The following is a 22,018-nucleotide window of genomic DNA, read 5'->3' as shown; positions in this document are numbered from 1 at the left end:
AGTGGAATTACGGGAATAATTGCGAAGCAATTACGAGTGCTGTTAATTCCGTGTCACCTGTATTTCGTAATGTCACCGAAATAAATAAGAAATTGTTTAATATGAAAATGGCTTTAAAAAAAAAAACATAACGTTTCGCCATGGCCAGGCGCTCGATGACTGCAACTAAAGCCGTGCAATAAGTTGTTGCTTCATCATGATGGCACATTGATGGGGCGGTCCATGAAGGGAGGTCTTCTGGCACCACACCTTCTGGTCTGCCTGGGCTGGTTCAGGTAGTAGGAGACCCTCGTTCATGGCAACATTGAGCTGTGTAACAGGCGAGGAAAGAACAGATGTCAGGTTGGAGAATATGCAGAGTGATGTCAGAGGTGTGAGTGGGACACTGACAAGAGGTGGTGGATCTGTAAGAAAGAGCAGAGGAAGACAACAGTAGCTGTTGGTTGCAGAGTCACAGCAGACAGGTGGATTGGAGGAAAGGCAGCAGCCATAAGCCCATTTCATATATCAATTCAGGCTTATCTTTGCAAGAAATATATTCTCTTTAACCCCACGTTGTTCCTCCCTGGCAATTCACACATGCCTACACACACACACACACACACACACACATATGTATATACGCATATATACCGTATATATGTGTATACATAGATACATAGATAGATAGGGAGTTAATTTCTTCAGAGGGATGGCAGTGAAAGGCTGTATGACCTGAAAGACAAAGCATTGGATGAGGTTTCATATTTCAGTTTGCATTACAAATAGACCATAAGAGCACCCAAAACACACCTGATCATATGCAGAGTATACACCTAAGACTGCATTATCAAAATACCTGGGGATTATGATGATAGTTATCATTATCATTACAGTTATAACTATCATTATTTCTATTATTGTCCCTATTACTAACCCAGAAGCCTATAACCCGCTGGATTTTCACACAGTGTATTTCCTTGCTTCGGATCTTGTTCATTCTCATGTTAGCCTTCTGACTTCATTATTTTGGGCTTGTTGGAGCAATCTGACTATGTGTGGGTTTTGCTCAATCGCTCACTACTGCACTCAGGTGGAGTGCAAAACTCGCTGGTTACACAGCTGATCAGTCCAGGCACTGTTACTGCAACAGGTGACAGGCACTTTGGCGTGAGAGTGCTTACATTGTGTGAGACTGGGATTGATCTGATTTTTATCCTTTGGAAAGAGAAATTTACTCGATTGTCTATTTAACAGATTGTCTGGTGTTTTATGTGATTTACCTTAAAGTAGTTAATATATAATTTTGTTTACATTTCTTTTAACTTTACTTTCTGTTTCAGAAAATTTCACTAAATTTGTGGTGAATGATGGTGGAGCCAGAAATAGCTGCATTGAGCCTCTTGCATGCTAAGCCAGATTCAGTAACCTACTGGAAGGATAAAAGGTAGCCTGTTGGGTCCAGGTATGGACAGATCCTACTGTCACAGTCCATATTACCAAGAAGAGGTTGTAGATCCAACCCAGGGAGCAAAAAGGCATGAGAGACACAGGTGTCAGAACCTAAATGTTTATTATGTACAAACTAAAAGCAGCGCCATGTGCTGGAAACAAAAAAAAACAAGAAAAAGAGCTGAGATGGAACCACAAAAGTACAGGGAGTGCTACAACAGTGATCTGGACAGAGAATGAGGAAACCAAAGAGCACATACAGTATACTGGAATGTCTATTTATTTATTTTTAAAAAATGAGTGGATTAGGTGAGTGGAAACAGGTTGTAACATAATGATCAAGTGACAAGAAAAAGGCAACTGAGTACATCGAAGGATAATGTCAGGAAACAGCAGAGAAACCAAACTGAAAAACTCGCTTAAATCAAAGACTAAAAATTAAACAGAATTCACAAGAAAAGCAAACTAACTAAATGTACAACAAATACTGGTCTAAGCCAAAGAACACAACAAACCAAGAACAATCCAACTAAACCAGTAAAACAAGTTCAGGAAAAAAAAAAGCACAGCGCTAACTGAATGAGGGAAAATCCACAGACCGTTACAGATAAGAAGTTTGATGTGGGACATGATGTGATGCTTGTTCTCTGTAAAAAAATTAAACGACTGATTCTTATGTATAATCCAGTATTTTAAAAACATCTTTTCATACCGCATCAGGCCCTGTGACAGAACCTTCAACATTGTTGTCCATAATAATAATATTATATTAATGGAATATGTGATGTAAAACACCAGCTCCACCTTTTCATGCCTTTTTGGGGTAGAGCAAGATTTTCACAAGTCAGAAAAAAGCAACTTTTTTTGTTTGTTTTTAATGGCAACACAGAAACTCCATGAAATGGAGTTACAGAAGTAAAACCATGAACAGTAAGATCTTTGGGTCGAAGATTTGCTAAACCAACAAGCTGCAGGAACAAAATAAATTCAGCTAAAGATTTGGTTTTTCAAATGTTGATTAACTTTATGAGTGATAAAAAGGTGTCTAAGTACATCAGAATTGTAGCTTAAAAGGTAAATCAGCGAACCTGTGAAAAGCCAGATTATCCATATAAGAGTTTCTTGGTGAACACTTTAAGACACAATTACTGAACATGAGTATGTGTTGAGTTGTTTAACCACAGTTTTAAGCTAGTAATCAATCATTGGGTGTGTGTGTGTGAGGGGGGGTTTCCAAACAGTGCTGTGAGTTCCACATCTGACCATAAAAAACTATCATGTGCCCTAAGGTCAGTTCAGAATGTTAGAAATTCAAAATCTGCTTAAGAATGTGTGTCCATATTTCCTGTCCCAAAGTTGATGTTTGCTATGTTTTGTCTTTGCTATGTTTCTGTCATAAAGTGTCCTGCAAGTGAATTTGGCTTTTTTATTTATCTATTTATTTATTACTCTTTGGCTCCCCCTACAGTTGTGGGCCATAGTGTTGCTGTCTTAAAACAAACCTGTTTAAACCCTGTGCATGTGAAGCGTTACACTTGAATTTGTTGTAATTTTTTGTTGATTTGAAGAATGACAGAATAACACTTGCAGAAGCTACAATTAATGTCCAGAGACAAGTTAGGATAATATTATTCTAAAAGGAATAAAACTGCACAACAGTTTGGTTTCTGATTTTCATTTGTGAAAGATGTGCACATGATATGTGTGTGTGTGCGTATATATGTGTGTGTGTTTGTGTGTGTGTGTGTGTAACATAATACTTATTGTATATACTACAGTTCTATGAACTGAAAGCATTTTAAAAGGCTGTAAACTTCCAAGATTTCGATGTGAAGTTTTAAAAACTGACCAAAATTTTGACTGGAAAATATTTCATTTCGATGTCAGTCTGAACCAGACCTGAAGTGGCTGACTGAGGCTTCATCTGGGAGGCAGAGACAATCAGAGTAAGGTTCTAACTTTTGTTTCAGTGTCTGCATATCCATCATTATGGGGAAAGAGATGTTTGGTTAAGTGGTCTGTTTGGAAGAAATCATTAAAAAGGATCAAATTAGATAATGTTAAGACTTGACCTAATCTAATCTAAACCCTTGACATGACAGCTGTTTCAGTCCTGGGTTACATTCAGTCATGAACACAAAAAACATGAGCGAAAACTCTTTCTCAGTTCCTGGCAGGATTTAGCTCCTGGTTTGGGTTAGAAATCAAAACCAACTGATTTTTGTTAAAAAGCAAAAAATCATCATGGTTCAAACTAAAAAACTTTCTTTGTACTTTGTCTCAGACACCATTTTAACACCTCACATGCACCTGCTCTCATGAGCACCAGAGGTCACATGTTCTTTGAATGTAATTGTTATTATAGTTTGTTACTGTCTGCATGACCAAATTACCCATGTAGCCATTTCTGAGAGGAGATCTCCTCTTGATGTGCCCCATTTAGCATTTCATAAAGAGCTAAAACATTCAGAGATGCCCGTAGATGTAATTTTTAATCAGTCTAATAGTTTGTACAAATTACAAGGGAACCTTTTTTACATTTTCAAGAAAAAGGACTTTGTTCACACGGTAAGTGACGAGGAAGAAAAACAACTTAAAAACTGTCATTTTTTATCAAGCATTTTATTTCCAAATGTAATATGTTAAAGGATACATACATCTAAATTATCAGACAACTTTGTTAGATATTTGCAGAGATGTCAACGATAGCTGCGCAAAGTTCTGTGATGTAATTCAAAGGAAGGTTCAGGTTTTTCACGTTTGCTGAGTTTCTGTGTGTTTGTTCTCCAGTTTGAGAATATGAGAGATTTGGGGTGTTCGCTCTTTCTTACTTCTTCTTAAGGTTAGTGTGTAACCCAAGAGACACTTGTTGCCTGGTAACCACATTAAAGCCAATTAATGTCATAGTTGATGATAGTAAACAGTGAACATTCCATCCGTATGTAACAGAACTCAGAATTCAACACATCAGAATTCTAGAGAACCACAGAGCAGATATTTCAGATCATCATCACTGAGGATCAGTCTCACTGTGACTTTGAGGAGAAAGATACTTATTGCAGTTACAACTTGTACTTTGACAGATCTATGATGGAGTCTTCACGGGTCTTTTTTGGTTGTGAGAACCAAACTTTCCAAAAAACATCAAGCTGAAGAATGAGTCTTGGAACCACCCACTGATTTGATTCCATCCAACCTCTTGCTGCATATTCTAGCTGTCAGTCAGATCTGTAAATGTACATAGCTGTCTGTTAATCTGTGTTATGGAGTACTAAACTATTATCATGATAATTAATACCTTTTTTAGAAAGCAAACAACGATTAATCATTCATGAGACTTTGGAAGGGTTTTAGCTTTTCATGTGTCAACAGAAAATGTGAATTCTGAAATAAGAAACAGAGTTGCACTGTCATGAAAGTACATTTCTCCATTCTCTTGCCCCTTTCCAAATCACTTAGTGTTTCTGATACACATTCATAGTCAATGCATTTCTCCTGTTTGTCCTTTAAGGTTCGTGTTTTTGGTTACATCTTTCAATAATGCTTCATACATATATGAAATATATATATATGTCGTTTACATTTTTCTGATCCTGCCGTGTCAGGTTATGCTACACTTCGACATATGTCCTGATGAAGACTGAAAGCGTCTTTCCGCCTCTTGTATTTGTCTGTTCACTGCTTGCAGCATCTCATTGGTGTAGAAACCTCTATTGTTCACCATCTCTGTTATTGTGTTGAGCAGATTTCCCACCTGGATCTGGTTGTTCCTGTATTCATCCTGCTGGTTGTTCTTCCAGTATTTGCTGTCAACCACATGGCAGCGGCCTCCACATTTCTCCAGGAGATCCTGCAGATCCTCATTTCCTCTCACAAACTCTTCAATCGTCATCCCTTCAGGGAGCTGATCACCGTGAGTGAAGACGACCACAGCATGTCTGAAAGCTTCCTCAGAAAAAGTTTCTTTTATCTTAGAGATAAGATGTTTCTCGTGCTCCATAAATTTCTCCACTTTAAGTAAAATGAGAAAAGCATGAAGGCCAGGGGAACACTCGGTGATGTACTTTGCTATCTCAGCTTCCAGGTCCTCTTCATTCGTGTGATTGTCAAAGAATCCAGGAGTGTCGATCACTGTGATGTTTCTTCCATTAACCTCTCTGGTTGCACTCTGACATTCACTTGTTCCAGAGTTTGCAGAGTGATTCATCTCAAACACTTTCTCTCCAAGTATGGTTTCACCCAAGCTGCTTTTCCCAGCTCCAGTTTTCCCAACTAGAACGACCCTTAGGTCTGCTGCAAGAAGACAGATTTCAGATTATTATTATTAGATATTATTAGAAAGATTATTTCATCTTCTATTAAATATATTGAACACACACACACACACACACATATTTATATATAAATATGTATATATTTTTCTTCCCTCTCCTTATTGCCTTATTTTCATGAGTATGGTGGTCCGGGAGTGTTTCCTGAGCTCACAATATTAACTGTAATGTTTCAGTTTGGACTGAATGTATCAGTTTGGACTCTTGAAGGCAAGAGACATACATGTGATGTTCAGCAGGCCCTAAAAGCCTGCAGTGTACAGTCACATCGTGCTGATGTGCTTGTGTTTCTGTGTTTCCAGGTGAGCAAAAATGATGGAGGAATGTAAAAATGTAATCTTATTGGTATTTAATGAGTGCCTGTGACTAACATACCAATAGTTATAGAATGTGACCTTCATGTAAGAGTTTTGAAAGTTAGATGCAATACCTTGAATTAACCTGGCTAACCAGTTTAGAGAGTTAGTTAAGTTGATATTTGTTACATGCAAGCTTAATGGTGAGATATGTGCATGTGTAGTTCAGCAGATCTGAATAGCCTGCAGTGTGTTCTATGTGAGTAAAGATGTTTAGGCTCACATGCTAACTGCAAAATGTGTGATTAGTGTTTTCACAGACAGCTGGTCTGTGTCTTTGGTTTTTCCTTCTGACATGTCAGCCTCTAATTGCCCACCTTTAAGTATTCATGCCTGCTTCCAGTCTTCAACACACTCCCTGAACAACAGCCCAACAGTGATCTACACTTTATTCCTGCCAGCAAGTGTCTTAAGTTTCCATCGAGTTTGGGTCCAAATGATTATTTAGATACAACATTTTTAAAGTGTTTTTATATATTTGTGTACAGTGTGTACAATATTTTTCACGCATACATTCAGTATGAATGAATGAAGATAAATTCAAACAGAAACATTATTCCATCAATCTTGTATTTTATACGTCATCAACATGAATCTGTTTGATCTACAAACTGTATTTGTGTTATCAGTGCAGCTCAGCTGACATATTGGTGTTGTGCATCTTATGTGTTTGAAAGTTTTTAATTAAAGACATTTTAGCTCTTCATGTTTTCAGTCATTCAATCTACACAAAAAAATTAATTATCTCTACTCACCCGCCATGATTTTAGAAATCAAAGTGAAAATCTGTTGGAACTTGTTCTCTGCTTCTTTCTCTGCTGTGAGTGTAGCTCATCTGTTATTTAAACCGCTTCCTCGAGATTTAATAACTGAGGAGAAAAATAATACTGTTTTAGAGGTGGAGCTAGTGTCAAACTACATCTGAGAATGTTTTAACACACGGAGACTTGAGATTTCCTCTAAAGCATTACATGTAACATCAGTTCTTAATGGGTTAAAACATTTTCAATCTACAATAGCATTGTTAGGGTTTGTGGATTGTTTGGATCAGTTCACCAATCACTTCTCCTCAGTATTCAAGCTCTCTGTTCTCTCATAGTAATTGTCAGATCCTTACTGTTACAACCACTTGTTCCATTTCCAGTTCTTGTTTCCAGTTTCTAATTAGTCTTGTTTTTTCATGTTTTGTGAGCGTTTGGTTTGTTTTTTTGTACTTCTAGTTTGGCTTCACTTTTTGTTTAGGTTTAAAATAAATCAGTTCAGTTTCCTTCAACCTCCGATCATTTGCTGCGTCTGCATTTTGGTCTTTCACATCTCACACTATCTCAAACCATAACAACTACAAGAGATGTCAGGTTGGAGAATGAGGAGAGTGATGTCAGAGGTGTGAGTGGAGCACTGACAAGAGGTGGTAGAGCTGCCAGAAAGAGCAGAGGAAGACAACAGTAGCTGTTGGTTGCAGAGCCGGAGCAGACAGGTGGGTTGGTGGATGGGCAGCAGCCATAGGCCCATTTCATATATCGATTCTGGCTGATCTGTGCAAGATATTACTGCAATAAATATATTCTCTTTAACCCCTCGCTGTTCCTCCCTGGCAATTCACACATGCCTGCAAACTGTATATTTATATGTATAGATGTATAGATGTATAGATGTATAGATAGATAGATAGATAGATAGATAGATAGATAGATAGATAGATAGATAGATAGATAGATAGATAGATAGATAGATAGATAGATAGATAGATAGATAGATAGATAGATAGATAGATAGATAGATAGATAGATAGATAGATAGATAGATAGATAGATAGATAGATAGATAGATAGATAGATAGATAGATAGATAGATTATTTGATAATTCAGAAGAAGCAGATATGAACTAAATGTACGAGAGAAACTGAACAAAAGGAAAAAACACCAACAAACAAAGAACAATCCAACTAAACCAGTAAAACAAGTTCAGGAAAATGAAAGCCACAACACTAACTGAATTAGGGAAAACCCACAGACCGTTACAGATAAGAAGTTTGATGTGGGACATGATGTGATGCTTGTTTACTGTAAAAAAAATAAACAACTGATTCTCATGTATCATTCTGGACTTTAAAAACATCTTTTCATACCACATCAGGCCCTGTGACAAAACCCTCAACATTGTTGTCCATAATAATAATATTATATCAATGGAATATGTGATGTAAAACACCAGCTCCACCTTTTCATGCCTTTTTTGGTGGGTAGAGCAAGATTTCCACAAGTCAGAAAAATGGAACTTTTTTTTGTTTGTTTTTAACAGCAACACAGAAACTCCATGAAATGGAGTTACAGAAATAAAACAATGAAAAGCAGAGGTGGAAAGTAACAAATTACATTAACTTGCTTTACTAAATCTATCATTTCACTGAAGTATGTTTTATCTCTTTGTTGCCTTCCTCTTAAGGTTTTTTGGGCACATCCAACAAGGAGGAGGCCCCACAGATGTCTGGGTTTCCTTCATGAAGCTGTTGCCTCCCTGACCAACCTCAGATAAGCAGAAGATAATGGATGGATGTTTTGTCGCATTGTTCTTTGTTATATTATAGAGAATGAGAGAACTTCCTGAGGCATGGCTAATCCTCCTGGACCTCCTCAGAGGCTTGGAGTGTAGTGGCCTCCAGCCCTGGCTATTGCATAGTGGCTTGAGCTCAGGCCATAGCATAACACCTACAGACCCCTGCCCAGGAACAAGAACTAGAACAGGACTTATTGGAACATTGTCGGCAGGCTCTGCCTTTGCGCTGAGCAGAGACTGCAGGGGCTGCAGCAGCGTGGACCTTGGCCCTGACATGGGCTCTAATACTGTCCCAGAAAATAATGCTGCTGAAGTCCAGGGAACACAAGACTCATAAAGTAGACCCAACTCCTCTACACCTGCAGTGGGTGCAGTCACATTGTGCTCAATGTGCCGACTGGGAAGCTGAAAGCTGGGAGGCTGGAAGATGAATTGAGTGGAGACAGAACAGGAAGGGGCCTGTAAATTGTCCTTCGGTTCCATTTTTATATTTAAGTTTTCTGCTATCTATGGAACTGATAGCAGTTTGAGCTTGAATGAAAATGTCCTTTCAATTAATGAGTAAAGCAAAAATCTATGGTGACTGTTGGTGGAGCCAGAAATAGCTGCAGCTGATCCTCTTGCATCAAGGTATAATGTCAGGAAACATCAGAGAAACTTAACTGTGAAACTTATTTGAACCAAAGACAAAAAAATTGAAAACAATTCAGAAGAAGCAGATATGAACTAAATGTACGAGAGAAACTGAACCAAAGCAAAGAACACCAACAAGACAAGACAAGATCAATCCAACTAAACCAGTAAAACAAGTTCAGGAAAATGAAAGCCACAACACTAACTGAATTAGGGAAAACCCACTGACTGTTACAGATAAGCAGTTTGATGTGACGCTTGTTCACTGTAAAAAAAATAAACAACTGATTCTTATGTATCATTCTGGATTTTAAAAACATCTTTTCATACCACATCAGGCCCTGTGACACAACTTTCAACATTGTTGTCCATAATAATAATATTATATCAATGGAATATGTGATGTAAAACACCAGCTCCACCTTTTCATGCCTTTTTAGGGTAGAGCAAGATTTTCACAAGTCAGAAATGAGGAACTGTTTCTTGTTTGTTTTTAACGGCAACACAGAAACTCCATGAAATGGAGTTACAGAAATAAAACAATGAACAGTAAGATCTTTGGAACGAAGATGTGCTAAACCAACAAGCTGCAGGAACACAGAAAAATCAGATAAAGATTTGTTTTTAAAAATGTTGATTAACTTTATGAGTGATAAAAAGGATTCTAAGTACATCAGAATTGTAGCTTAAAAGGTAAAACTGGCATAAAATCAGCCAACCTGTGAAAAGCCAGATTATCCATATAAGAGTTTCTTGGTGAACACTTTAAGACACAATTACTGAACATGAGTATGTGTTGAGTTGTTTAAGCACTGTTTTTAGCTATTAATCAATCATTGGGGGTGTGGGGGGTTAAAAGAAAGAGAGCTTTTCCAAACAGTGCTGTGAGTCTAACATCTGACCATGAAAAACTATCATGTGCTCTGAGGTCAGTTCAGAATGTTAGAAATCCAAAATCTACTTAAGAATACGTATCCATATTTCCTGTCCCAAAGTTGATGTTTGCTATGTTTTGTCTTCCTTGTCATAATGTGTCCTGCAATTGATTTTGTCTTGTTTATTTATTTACCAGCTTTTTAACTCTTTGGCTCCCCCTACAGTTGTGGGCCATAGTGTTGCTGTCTTAAAACAAACCTGTTTAAACCCTGTGCATGTGAAGGATTACACTTGAATTGGTTGTAATTCTTTGTTGATTTGAAGAATGACAGATTAACACTTGCAGAAGCTACAATTAATGTCCAGAGACAAGGTAGGATAATATTATTCTAAAAGGAATAAAACTGCACAACAGTTTGGTTTCTGATTTTCATTTGCGAAGCGAAGGATGTGCATATATTGTGTGTGTGTGCGTGTGTGTGTGTGTTTGGCATCAATACTTGTGTAACATAATACTTATTGTATATACTATGGTTCTATGAATTGAAAGCATTTTAAAAGGCAGCAAACTTCCAAGTTTTTTATGTGAAAACAACCAAAATTTTGACTGGAAAATATTTCTTTCTACTTTGTCTCAGACACCATTTTAACACCTCACATGCACCTGCTCTCATGAGCACCAGAGGTCGCATGTTCTTTGAATGTAATTGTTATTATAGTTTCTTACTGTCTGCGTGACCAAATTACCCATGTAGCCATTTCTGAGAGGAAATCTCCTCTTGATGTGCCCCATTTAGCATTTCACAAAAAGCTAAAACATTCAGAGATGCCCGTAGATGTAAGATAAATGATAATGTGACTGCATATTGATTAAAAAGAGCAAAATAACAAAAACACACATTTCAAGTGTTCGGCCACACAGGGGTGCTCTAATGTTACCTATCTGAGGTCTTGGGTGTGAACTTCAGTTCCACTGCAACTCCACCACACACTGTTTTAAAAGCATGACCTCTGCCGGCACGTTGTTCTTTCCCAGAACAAGTCAGGGCTGGAATATCTCCCAGCACTGCAACTGTACTTCCCTTCTCCTCTTCCAGGTCCCAGCAACCCTCAGAGCAGTTTCTGCAGTAACTGTGTCCACACTGGACGCTTCTTTTAGCAGATCCAGACATGTCCAACAGGAATGTTTAGAGCACTTGTTGATGATTCAAATCTAAATGCTGTGTGTAAGATCCACACAAACAACTGAATAAACACTTAACACAGCACACTGTTTAAACTGCAGTGAAATAGTTTCATTTTGAACAACAAAAAGCTTCATATTAACAACTGGACTTTTGTTTGATTTCCTCCACATCAGTTAGAATTGAGCTAGTCTTGGATGTGGAAGTCTCAGGCTGAAAATTGGTCCCACCCTGGCTCTGGCTCAGAATGTCACACCGCAGCGTATTCGGTAACATGCACCATGTTGAAGGTTGTGTGTTCGGTTCTGCCCATTCTTCATCCATGGCAGAAGCCAGATGCATGTAGCTGATGTGCTGCAACGTTGTTGTGTGACAAAGCAGCAGCACTTCAAGCAATCAGAATGGAAAAACCACACAAACAGGAGAACTTTGTTATTTTTTCCTGCCATGTGGAAGAAAAGCAGAAGATTACTCACATCCAAACCCATTTAAATATACATTTAATTGTCTGTGCCCTAAACCTTCTTTGTTTAAAGTTACACTTTGTACAAGTTAGCACTTTTATCAACTGAAAAACATCAAGCTGTAGAATAATGACTCTTGGGACCACCCACTGATTTGATTGCATTAAACCTCTTGCTGCATATCAGTCAGATCTGTAATAACATAGCTGTTTGTTAACATAGCATCTGTGTTATGGAGTATAATAAACCATTTTTCTGATAGTTATTACCTTTTTTAGAAAGCAAACAACAAATAATCGTTCATGAGACTTTGGAAGGGTTTCAGCTTTTCACATGTCAACAGAAAATGTGAAGTCGACATCACATGGCACAGAATTTCATGTAACTGGGTTTGTTTATGTAACATAAGGACGCTGCCTGCTCTGAAACCATTTTTTCTTAGGTTTAGGTGTTAATGCACAAACTCATGTAAAGCGGCAGCCTAATTACGATGGTTCTTTCTGCAGAAACAGGCGCCTCCTGAAGACATGATGGAGGACAATAGCTCTCAAACCTGCAGACTTTCCTGTGTAGCTTCTCATCAGTTGTCTCCAAACATAATGGTGGACATGACAGATGGGGGTAAAAGAGATGTCAGGTTGCAGAATGTGGCACTCACAGGTGTTACAGATGTAAGAAAGTGCAGAGGAAGACAGCAATAGCTGTTGGTTGTAGAGTCACAACAGATGGGTGGGTAAAAACCCATTTCACATATCAATTCAGGCTTATCTCTGCAAAAAATATATGAATCCCGCTCAATGTTTTTATACAGAAAATCCAATGTTTTTCTCCTCTAGGGGAAGAACTCATACACTTGGGTGTAGGTAGAGAGTACGGGGTCTACGGTGACATGGTTAATGTCATCTGAGATAGCAGATGTTGTGTCTGTGACCAGGCCATAGCAGAGTGCATGCAGATGTGGGATTATCTGAGGGAGGAATGTAAACAGCCACCATGTTGATGTGAAAAAAGCTCTCTTTGTCCAACAGCACACAATGTTGGTCATGCTAACATACTCTTCAAAGGTCATAGCAGGTGTACACCACCTAAATGAATAACCTCAATTTTGCTCTGAGGACAGAGGTCTCCCAGCTCCCTCTGTGTGTCATATCTGTCCCAGATTGTATAGACCAACATATTTTGAGACTGATACTGGGTTTCAGTTATTAGCTCCTTACTTAAGACAGTGAAAGTGGCTTTCACAGATGTTCAAGATGTGTAAGACATATGTTGTTGACAAAGTTTCTGTCAACTCAAGAACTGTTTGCTCTAAGGACAGGCGAAAGGACAGAAAGGAGAATGTATTCTTAATAACCAGATGCATAAGAGATCGATCCACTTTTTCACTAGTTATTGACTGTATTTTACACTGATATATGCATTAATGTGTTATAAATGTTAACGTCATTAGGGATAGACAGAAGATTTCCTGATTTTTACTTTATTTTACTGATTTATACTTTATCAAAATTTCTATCACAAACTATAATTTGACACCCTGTTTTTTTAATTTGCATAATCTTTTTTTAGCGATATATGAATGAACCTGGCATGCATATGGTTATGTGAAGTAGACTTTTTCAAATACTACAGTTAGATACGCAGTTTGTCACAGATTACGAAGTGGTTTGTCTCACTTTATGAAATCAAAGCTTCTTCTTTTGGCACAAAGATCACAAAAGGTGTAACATGTCTCCTCTGGACATGATGATGATATTTTCTCCTTGATGTAGATTTTTTTATTTTTTTTTTTAATGAGAAAGCTTTATGGTGTGATATCGCAAGGAGCTGTAGATTGAGCTATTTTTATTTAATTTTTTTAAAGAGAGAGAGACAGGTTACCCAAATTCACCAATGTGGTAGCTGTTTAGGTAGATGACTGTCACGTGGGGGGTACAGGTTGAAAGGTTTTCTAATTGGGCTATCAATAGTGTTTTTTCCAGCTTGAATATATTACCAGGCTGTGCAACCAGGAAATTAAGGTATTCGCTTAGGAGGAAAGTATGCTTATGCATGTCTTTGTTGTCATAGAGTTGCTCTCTTCTTTATAAATCACAAATATTCAGACTGAAACTCAATTCAAGATGTTTTGAAAACATGAACGGTACAGTTTGGGTGTCCCGAGAGAGGAAGTGACCTTGAAAAAATCCCACAAAATCGCAATATACACCGATCAGCCATAATATTAGGACCCCTTACCTAATATAGTGTGCGCTCCTCATCCTGCCAAAAGAGCTCTGACCTGGTAAGACATGGTCAAAGAACATGTGAATGTGTGCTGGAGTGTCTTATAATAGGACCTTAACAAAGGATCCTTTGGGCCTTTTGGAATGTGTATTGGGTTTGCTTTCCATGGATACCACCAGATCCTATCAGATTGTTATCGGGAGAGTTCAGAGGGCAGGAGATCTCCTCAGGCTTTAGCTCTTCCTAAATTGTTTTGTAAATCTCAGCACTTTACTTCTCCCTGTGATGCCATACTGTGGGGAAAAGACTGGTCTGCAGAAAAGTCTAGGTAGGTGTCAAAATGAAATCCATGTAGGTCCCAGAATGCAGGTTTTCCCAGCAGAACATTGCATTGAATCAAGATGAGAAGTGTTGCTCACATTAGCCGTCAGTGGTCGTAATGTTATGGCTTACTGCTGTGCACATCTGCATCAATGGAACCCTCGCACATATACCAGTCATCCTGATGACCCCCACACTATCACAGACGCTGGCTTGGTCCTGGATAGTCTTTCTCATCTTTGGAACATAGAACCAGACGTCAGTGTTAAGTGAAGATGGTTTTCTAAGGAAATCCTGGGCCCATGTGGCTACATCGATCTTGGTGAAATGACATTTTCTCATGCAGTGCTGCCTGAAAGCTCGAAGGTCATCCAGCAGTGGTTTCTGTTCTTAGCCCTTACACACACATCATTGTTTAAGAGTGTTGCTAGTAGAACATTTTAAATCTATTTCTATTTTCTGAAAGGAATGAAGTTCAAAAAATCATTTACTTGGACGTGTGTCCATTAAATAAGGTTTAAAACGGTTAACAAATTAAAAAGTTAGGTTTTATTGCATGAAAATGAGATTATATATGTGTGGCCAAAGAAAAGTGATGCTGGAGGAGGTAACATTACATCACATTTTTGTCACTGAACAAAATACTATAAGCATATTGCACATTTTCCAAGTAGTCTTTCTGTATTGTTGTGCCAGGTCTGCAGGGGGCACAGGCCCACAGGCTCTACCAGTCATGGGGCCCCCTGAGCTCCACCTGCAAAATGTCAATGAGTGAGACACATGCTGACATCCAAGGGCTTCAGCTTTACACTCACAGCAGTGCTCCAGCATAATCTTTGGGTAACTGGATGTTATAGGATGTTTTCCATGAATCTGATCATTTTATTGTCAATTGTAGTTTGTGACACAAACAAAAACTCATTTTCATACATTATATGTATGGAAATCAAAGAAAATAAACAAAGAAATGAAGAACAACAGTAGAACCCTGAGGAGGGGAAAAGTGGTTTAAAGAGGAGGAGCTAAAGGAGGCTACTGATGGAGGGGAGCAACTGAAGAGAAAGGCAGAAAAAGAGAAGGAGGAGCAAAAGTAGCTCTCTGCTCACTCTCTGTCTCCTTTATTCATTTATTCATCAATGTCTCCTCTGAAGCACCAAGGAGAAATAAACAAGGCTGCAGATGCTGCAGATTTATTCATTTTGTCGGCAGGCAGTTGTGACGGGACCTCTGATATCAACCACGCCTCTGTCAGCCAGTACTGGTGTCTGTGGGCTCTGGTAAGGTATGAATAAAACCACTCATAGATTGTTGTGGTATTCCTACGGTAAGTTTCTGTTTTACCCAGCATTGAGATGGCAGTGCTGATTTATTTTTCCCTTAATAGTCATTTAGAAATATGCAGCATGTCTAAACGATGAAGTGGATGGACTGATATTTTAAAAAAGGAGAGAAGAGAAAAGATTATCTAAGTTAAATACCAAACTAAATACAGTCAAAAACAGCCATAAATATGTGGCATCTTTATGAAATTAATATGACTTAATGTGTCAAATTAGGAGCTTAAAATGAATGTGTCAAGCACAGCAGAGAAAAAACTAACACATTCCAAATATAGTTTCCATGTAGTTTGTGTCTTAATAATTAATCAGGTGGTCTGGTGTTGTAATAGTGTGGACCCACTTTGATGTTTATTGGAACATTGATGGGGAAGATATACTTTTGAATATCAATAGATTATCTAATAAAAGAATGATATATAATTGGATACGTGTATTAAATAATAATAATGTGGATAAATCAAATTAAAATGAGTACATGATTAATTGAATAAGTAAATGTAGATAAAAATAAACACGTCTTTCATCATTTAGTAACTAGAAGTTTCATGAAAATTGATGGCACATGGAACAGTGGTTCCACACTAAAACATATGTTAAAGATCATTTAGAGTACCACTTTTTCATATCAGATACTGCTACTGTGTGGGATTTTATAACCATTGAAAAAAGTCAGATATGGAATATTAAATGAGTGTCAAAAAGAACTGTTCTCCTACATCTGCTTAACCAAGAAACAATAAGACTAAGCAGCATCACAGATTTATGTAGGAGGGCTGTAAAGACCTCTTAATGTAATTCTCTTTCCATCCCCGACAAAAGCAAGAACAAATCCCTGTGCTGTGATTGTGAACAACTGTAAAAGATCCCCTTGACCAATCATGCTAAAAATTCCAACCAAGACTGAACACTACTCTTGTTTGGTGCTCATTGGTCTGACAGTCTGGCAGTGCTTGAAATGTGTGTTTTTCATTCTGTAAACTGGTTAATGTCATTGTCTGAATGTTTGTGATTAATCTTGTTTGTCTTAGTAGAAGCAAGCTAGAATTTCAAAATCTTGTGGGTTTTTTTCTCTGTTTTTGATGTTCCTGAAGTGGATGAGGTGATCTGTGTCCTTGGAGCTAAGACACAGCTCCTAACAGAAAGAGACGTTTCTAGTGCACAGTAAATAATATGTTGATGTAGCTCTTCATTTATCCATGTGCCAAACTGCTACATAATGGACAACCGATGCCACCTCTTTTAATTTCCACAAAGTACAGGTCTGCAAGACAGGTCTAGCATCAAATCAGAAGTTCTATAATTGTGTTTGTGACGCTGACCCCAGGAACACTTCCAGACCCAATGTTGGGATGCGAAAGAGTTAAATTTATGAAAAACCCATACTGCCCTGTTGGTGCTTCCATGGAAGGATATAATCTACTGTAGTCACTCCACCTTCATGACATCATGCTGTTATCAAAACTTGTGTCCACAATTTAATCAATTTAATCTCCTGTGTCTCAGGGAAAAATATATGGCTTTATAAATGCCTAATTGCAAACACTGTTGAATCAAACAATAGTTAATGTGTCTTATACGGAAACATTATGCATAAAATTGATATTAGTATTAGTAACCTGTCCAACTGATGATTTATTTCTCTGTTTGTCCAGCCAGGTGCCGACTTTCAATGGAATAATTCTACAAAAACAAATTCTTTCCGATTTTTGTTGGACAGACAGATACCAGCAACATGGCAACACCCCCATATGTTTCAAAACAGAAAAAGGATGCTTTCCAGTTGCAATGTTCGAATCCAGGGATGGTTGAAGTTTCAGATGCCCTTGGGAGCACAGAGTCCAATACCAACTGGGAAGTGGAGCCTAACTTCAACCTCAGCCTTAATTTGACTTCACCAAGCAACCCTCGCATCACCACACAGACCTCAAAGCTGCATGTAGGAAACAAAAAGGATGGTGGGACTAAAGGAGATGGGAAATCTGTGATGAAGGCAGAAGTATCTATGGAAACAAAAATCCTGATGATGTCACCTAGTGCGGGACAGAAGAGCAAAATTCCAGCTTTGTCTCGCTCACCAACAGCTGAAGCAATGATCAACAGTAGTCTGAAATTTCCAGATATCAAACACACCTCAACACTTTGCCTCAAGACACAAACATATAGCAATACAGTGGCAAGTCCAAAGCCACATCAGCTCTATCAGACAGCGTTGGATAGTAGCCCCAGAACAGCAGAAAGAATCCAAACAGAAATACAAAAAATCAAATCTGCAAATGTACATTTGGCACCTGAACCAACAACAAAGAACTCAAACAAAACAACTCTGAATGTAAAAATGCAATTAAGCAGAAAAGAAGAGGGTGGAGAAGAAAATAAGATTGAGACACAATCACTGCAAACTCTGCACCTGCCCATAGGGCCAAAAGTCTACATTCAGAAAAGAGACAGAAACACAATTAGTCCGAAACTGGAAAATCGGAACCCAGCAATGCCAGCCAAGACCAACAAAACAGATCCAATAAACATGACTACCATGTCAAACCAACAAGCCAGGGATGACTCAAAAACTCATGGTTCTAAAATGTCCTCCATAACACCAAACTCACCAAATCAGAGGACAGAAGTGGGACTGCCCAGTGCCAAAACCCCTCAAGTGACCTCCCTTAGTCCAAAACCATCCATGCAAAGGAAGGGCACTAGCGCTACAAACACTTGCACATCAGGGTTCAAGGAGAATCTTGATGGAAAAGATTCAATTACTGGCTCTATATCCAAAACCAGTACAAAATCAAGTACAAACTCTAAACCAACAATCTTGGCCAAGGACAGTCTGGATTACAAATCCAGTTCAAACCCTCAGTCTCAGATGGGCTCCAGATATACTCTGGATTCTAAAAGCAGTTCAGCTTCCAAAACCAGTTTGGACTCCAAGGATAGCTTAGACTATAAAACTGCTCGTAGTTCCAAAGCAAGTCCAAATTCTAAGTCCAGGATGGCTTCCAGAGTCAGCCCAGACATTAAAAATGTTACAGATATCAAAGCAAGCAAAACCCATAAAAATTCTAAGACAGTTGTTGATTCTAAAACTGAATTGCTTTCAAGCAATTATCAAGATCCTAAATCTGTTCCGCACTCTCAAGCCAACTTAAATCTCAAAACAAGTCCATCTGCCAAACCTTGCTTTGATATAAATGAGATTTCCAGTTCTGATTTTGTTTCCAACTCTAAACCTGGACCAACCTGGTCAACCTCTTTGCAGGCTTCTGGTTTTAACCTGGACCTTCCCAAATCTTTTTCCCAATCCCCTATCTCCAGGGGCAACCTCAAGATTTCACCTTCTAGTACTAAGCCTAGACCTGACCCTAAGCCTGGATCACATACTTCCCAGTCTGGACCAGTTCGATCTATTTCAAAATCAGCTCTTGCGAATTTGTCCTCACCTTTGATGCTCTCCCCTAATCTGGTATCAACCAAGCGGAGTCCTGAACCTTGTCTTGGGAAATCTATTGGCTCCAGTTCAGCTGAACCAAACAGAGAGGACTATCGGAGCCCTGATTCTGTTCCAGGTAATTATTGCCATACTTTAAGGTGTTGTTGAAAACTGATATCAGCTGAACAAATTATAACTTGAAGTTGATTATTTGATTAGTTAAATAAGTCATGTTTGCAGAAACAAAAAATATTTCACCCTGCCTCTAAGCACTGTTAATCACTGACACCTCTACAGTTGCTGTTTTTATCAGCCTGCCACTTACTTGACAACCTCCTCTGTAGGGTGGGGCATTGGAAGGCACAGCAGAGAAGAGTTAAGTCCACCTTATTCTCAGGGTTAGCAACATCAACTTTGAGGTCCACTTGCTATTTTTTCAGTTGAGATTGATCTCTCAGATCATAGACAATCAATTTTCAGTCATTCAATAATATAGTAAATTTAAATATCAGCATTGATCATCATAATCACCTAGATCCACAAAGATACCTTTGTCTCGGCTGTTATTCTTGGTGTATATACTGTGGGGGTCTTGGAAGGGTCAACAAATGCTATGCTCCATTTGTCTAAGCCAGTTTGAGTTTGGACCTGAGAATGATGACACTCTGTTCCAGTCAGAGGTCAGAAAACTAGAGGGATTTGCTCATAGTTATGATTTCTGACCAAGCTCGCTAGTTTTCGCAAATCAAGTTAATAACACATTATGCAGTATTTTGCACATAAAAACACTGTGGTGACGTGTTTGCTGGTTGTTGGAAAGTACTAATGGTATGTCTGTGACCAATCTAGCTGGACAAAAACTGACAGATATAGTAATGAATGCTTTTTTATAGAAGCTTTCACCACTTTTTATGAGTGAGAGAACCATCTTGAACTTTAAGGTAAGGGTTGGTAAGGTCCCCCTTCGGCTTTCTGAGTCAGAAATCTAACTTTGGGAGGGGTTTCCATTAATTTTACTGCATGGTTAGAAGGAGATAGCTGCATTTGGTTACGTACACCACTCAGGATCAGTACATCCAATGCACTTGACCTTTTAGGTCAAGATTTTATGGAAAATTGTGGAAGACGACAGACTGTCACATTGAAAGGCTTTGAAAACACTAAGGGAAGATTTTTTTTAAAAAATCATGGAGTCAGAAAGATAAAATGTGTCCTTAGCTTGTCAGTAATTTCTTTGGTAATATTTGTCTCTCACTTCCAGGTGTCATCCCAGGTCTCTTGGCTCCCCTGGCCACCTCCAGCCCTAAATCCAGAAAAGACTCAAAGACTAAGGAAGGATCAAAAACAGAACCTACATCACATGTAGACATGGAAACACACCCCGTCAGTCCATCCCATATGACCTGTCTAACTCTGGGTCTGACCTTTGATTCCATCACCAAAACATCAGCAAAAACAGATACCGTTGATGAAAAAGAACAGTTGAAAGGACCTAAGAGCAAAGTTACTACTTTTGGAGGCTCAGTGTTATCCCATGGAGACGTGACTGACAATACAGGATGGTCGCCTGGAGATAATAAAAGGATATCAGGCACCATGCTGAGCAAACTAGGTCACCTGGGAGAAACAAATACCATCACCGCTGGAAGCAACAACCCATCGTCAAGGGCAACGGGTGCACAGATTGAAAAAGAGGAGAAGAAGCAGGAGTATAGAAAACAGAATGATGGTCTAGGGAGTTCTTTGACACCCCCCCATCATCTTCTTTACCCTTGCACTCATACACCAACCTCCAAAAGGGTTAAAGAGACTGCAACCATGACTGACCTGTCTGAGATACCCCATCCTCACGCAGGAGAGCAGAGAGAGCAGAGAGAGGTGGGTGTTCAGGTAGAGGTAGAGGTGGTTGAACGCTCAGTTTCCACAAGCCCCAGCCTCCACTGGGGTGCTCCCACCTCCTCCCTGACTAGTATCCCCAGCTGTCAGTCAAGTAGTTTGACCTCGCCAACAGTCCCATCGTTGTGCTGCATCCCTTCCTTTCAGCCACCCCTCAAGCACATCTGCAAGATTGACATTGAGCTGCGTAGCCGAGCCCTGCTTCCCTCCTCTGTGGCTGACAAGGCAAGTTCACTCCCTACTTGTCTGCGTACGTTCAGCTTCCAGCAGAATCCCACCCTCATGTCAGAGTTTGGACAAAACCACAGCAAAGATTTTAGCACTCAGAGCATCTGGGAAGATGAAAAGGAAGAAGAGAGATTGGATGAGCATCAGGAAGAAGAACAGGACAAGGATAGAGAGGAGACTGAAAAACCTCAGGAGGTGTTGTGGGATGAGCAGGGGATGACTTGGGAGGTGTATGGTGCTTCTGTGGACCTTGAATCCCTGGGCACAGCTATCCAGTCCCACCTGGAGTCAAAGATTCGAGAGCAGGAGCAACACATTCGGACTCTGAGGAAGTCCATCTGCTCTGAAAGCAGCTTTAGAGGGTACCAGATGAGGAAGAGGAAGAATAAAACAGGAAGGATTCTGGGATGCTGTGGGAAGGCATCCACTGTGACAGACTGAAATCCATCCATAGAGTTCACCCCACTGTTACACATAACTTTAGATCAATCATTCACACACAAACATAGCACATAAAGTGTTTACTGCACTCACTTTTTATGTCCCTCCCCAATACTTAGGTACCATACACCTTACACAAATTGTTTTTCTGATCTCCGTGAACTGACAAAGGAATCTGTTCTAGATTGTAATGAAGTGCTAAATGTATTAACTGTGCTGAGTTCTACGTAGTCCGTCAGTTTAGATTTTGGCCACAAAAAGTTCAGGGATGTATTTATTTTCATCGTGGGCTATATTTAATCTA

The 22,018-nt window shown here is 39.0% G+C and overlaps 2 protein-coding genes across 2 annotated transcripts in view; one reads left to right on the top strand and one right to left on the bottom strand.

Annotated features, from left to right (window-relative positions):
* Positions 1-6,951, bottom strand: part of LOC140281691 (GTPase IMAP family member 8-like) — a 32,890-nt gene extending 25,939 nt beyond the window's left edge. The window contains exon 1 of the mRNA XM_072376186.1: positions 6,874-6,951. Coding sequence (XP_072232287.1) covers positions 6,874-6,880 — 7 coding nt within the window. The 5' untranslated portion in view covers positions 6,881-6,951. The remainder of the gene's footprint in view (positions 1-6,873) is intronic.
* A 13,566-nt stretch (positions 6,952-20,517) lies between these two features.
* On the top strand, positions 20,518-21,714 carry gprin3a (GPRIN family member 3a). The gene has a single exon (XM_072376185.1). It carries the CDS (start codon positions 20,518-20,520, stop codon positions 21,712-21,714), a length of 1,197 nt encoding a protein of 398 aa, XP_072232286.1.
* The last annotated feature ends 304 nt before the right edge of the window (positions 21,715-22,018 follow it).

The sequence above is a fragment of the Leuresthes tenuis genome, unplaced genomic scaffold, assembly GCF_036924035.1.
Source record: "Leuresthes tenuis unplaced genomic scaffold, fLeuTen1.0.hap1 SCAF_22, whole genome shotgun sequence".
Classification (NCBI taxonomy): Eukaryota; Metazoa; Chordata; class Actinopteri; order Atheriniformes; family Atherinopsidae; genus Leuresthes; species Leuresthes tenuis.
The sequence above is the reverse complement of the archived record's forward strand: the minus strand, read 5'-3'. Positions and strand labels throughout refer to the sequence as shown.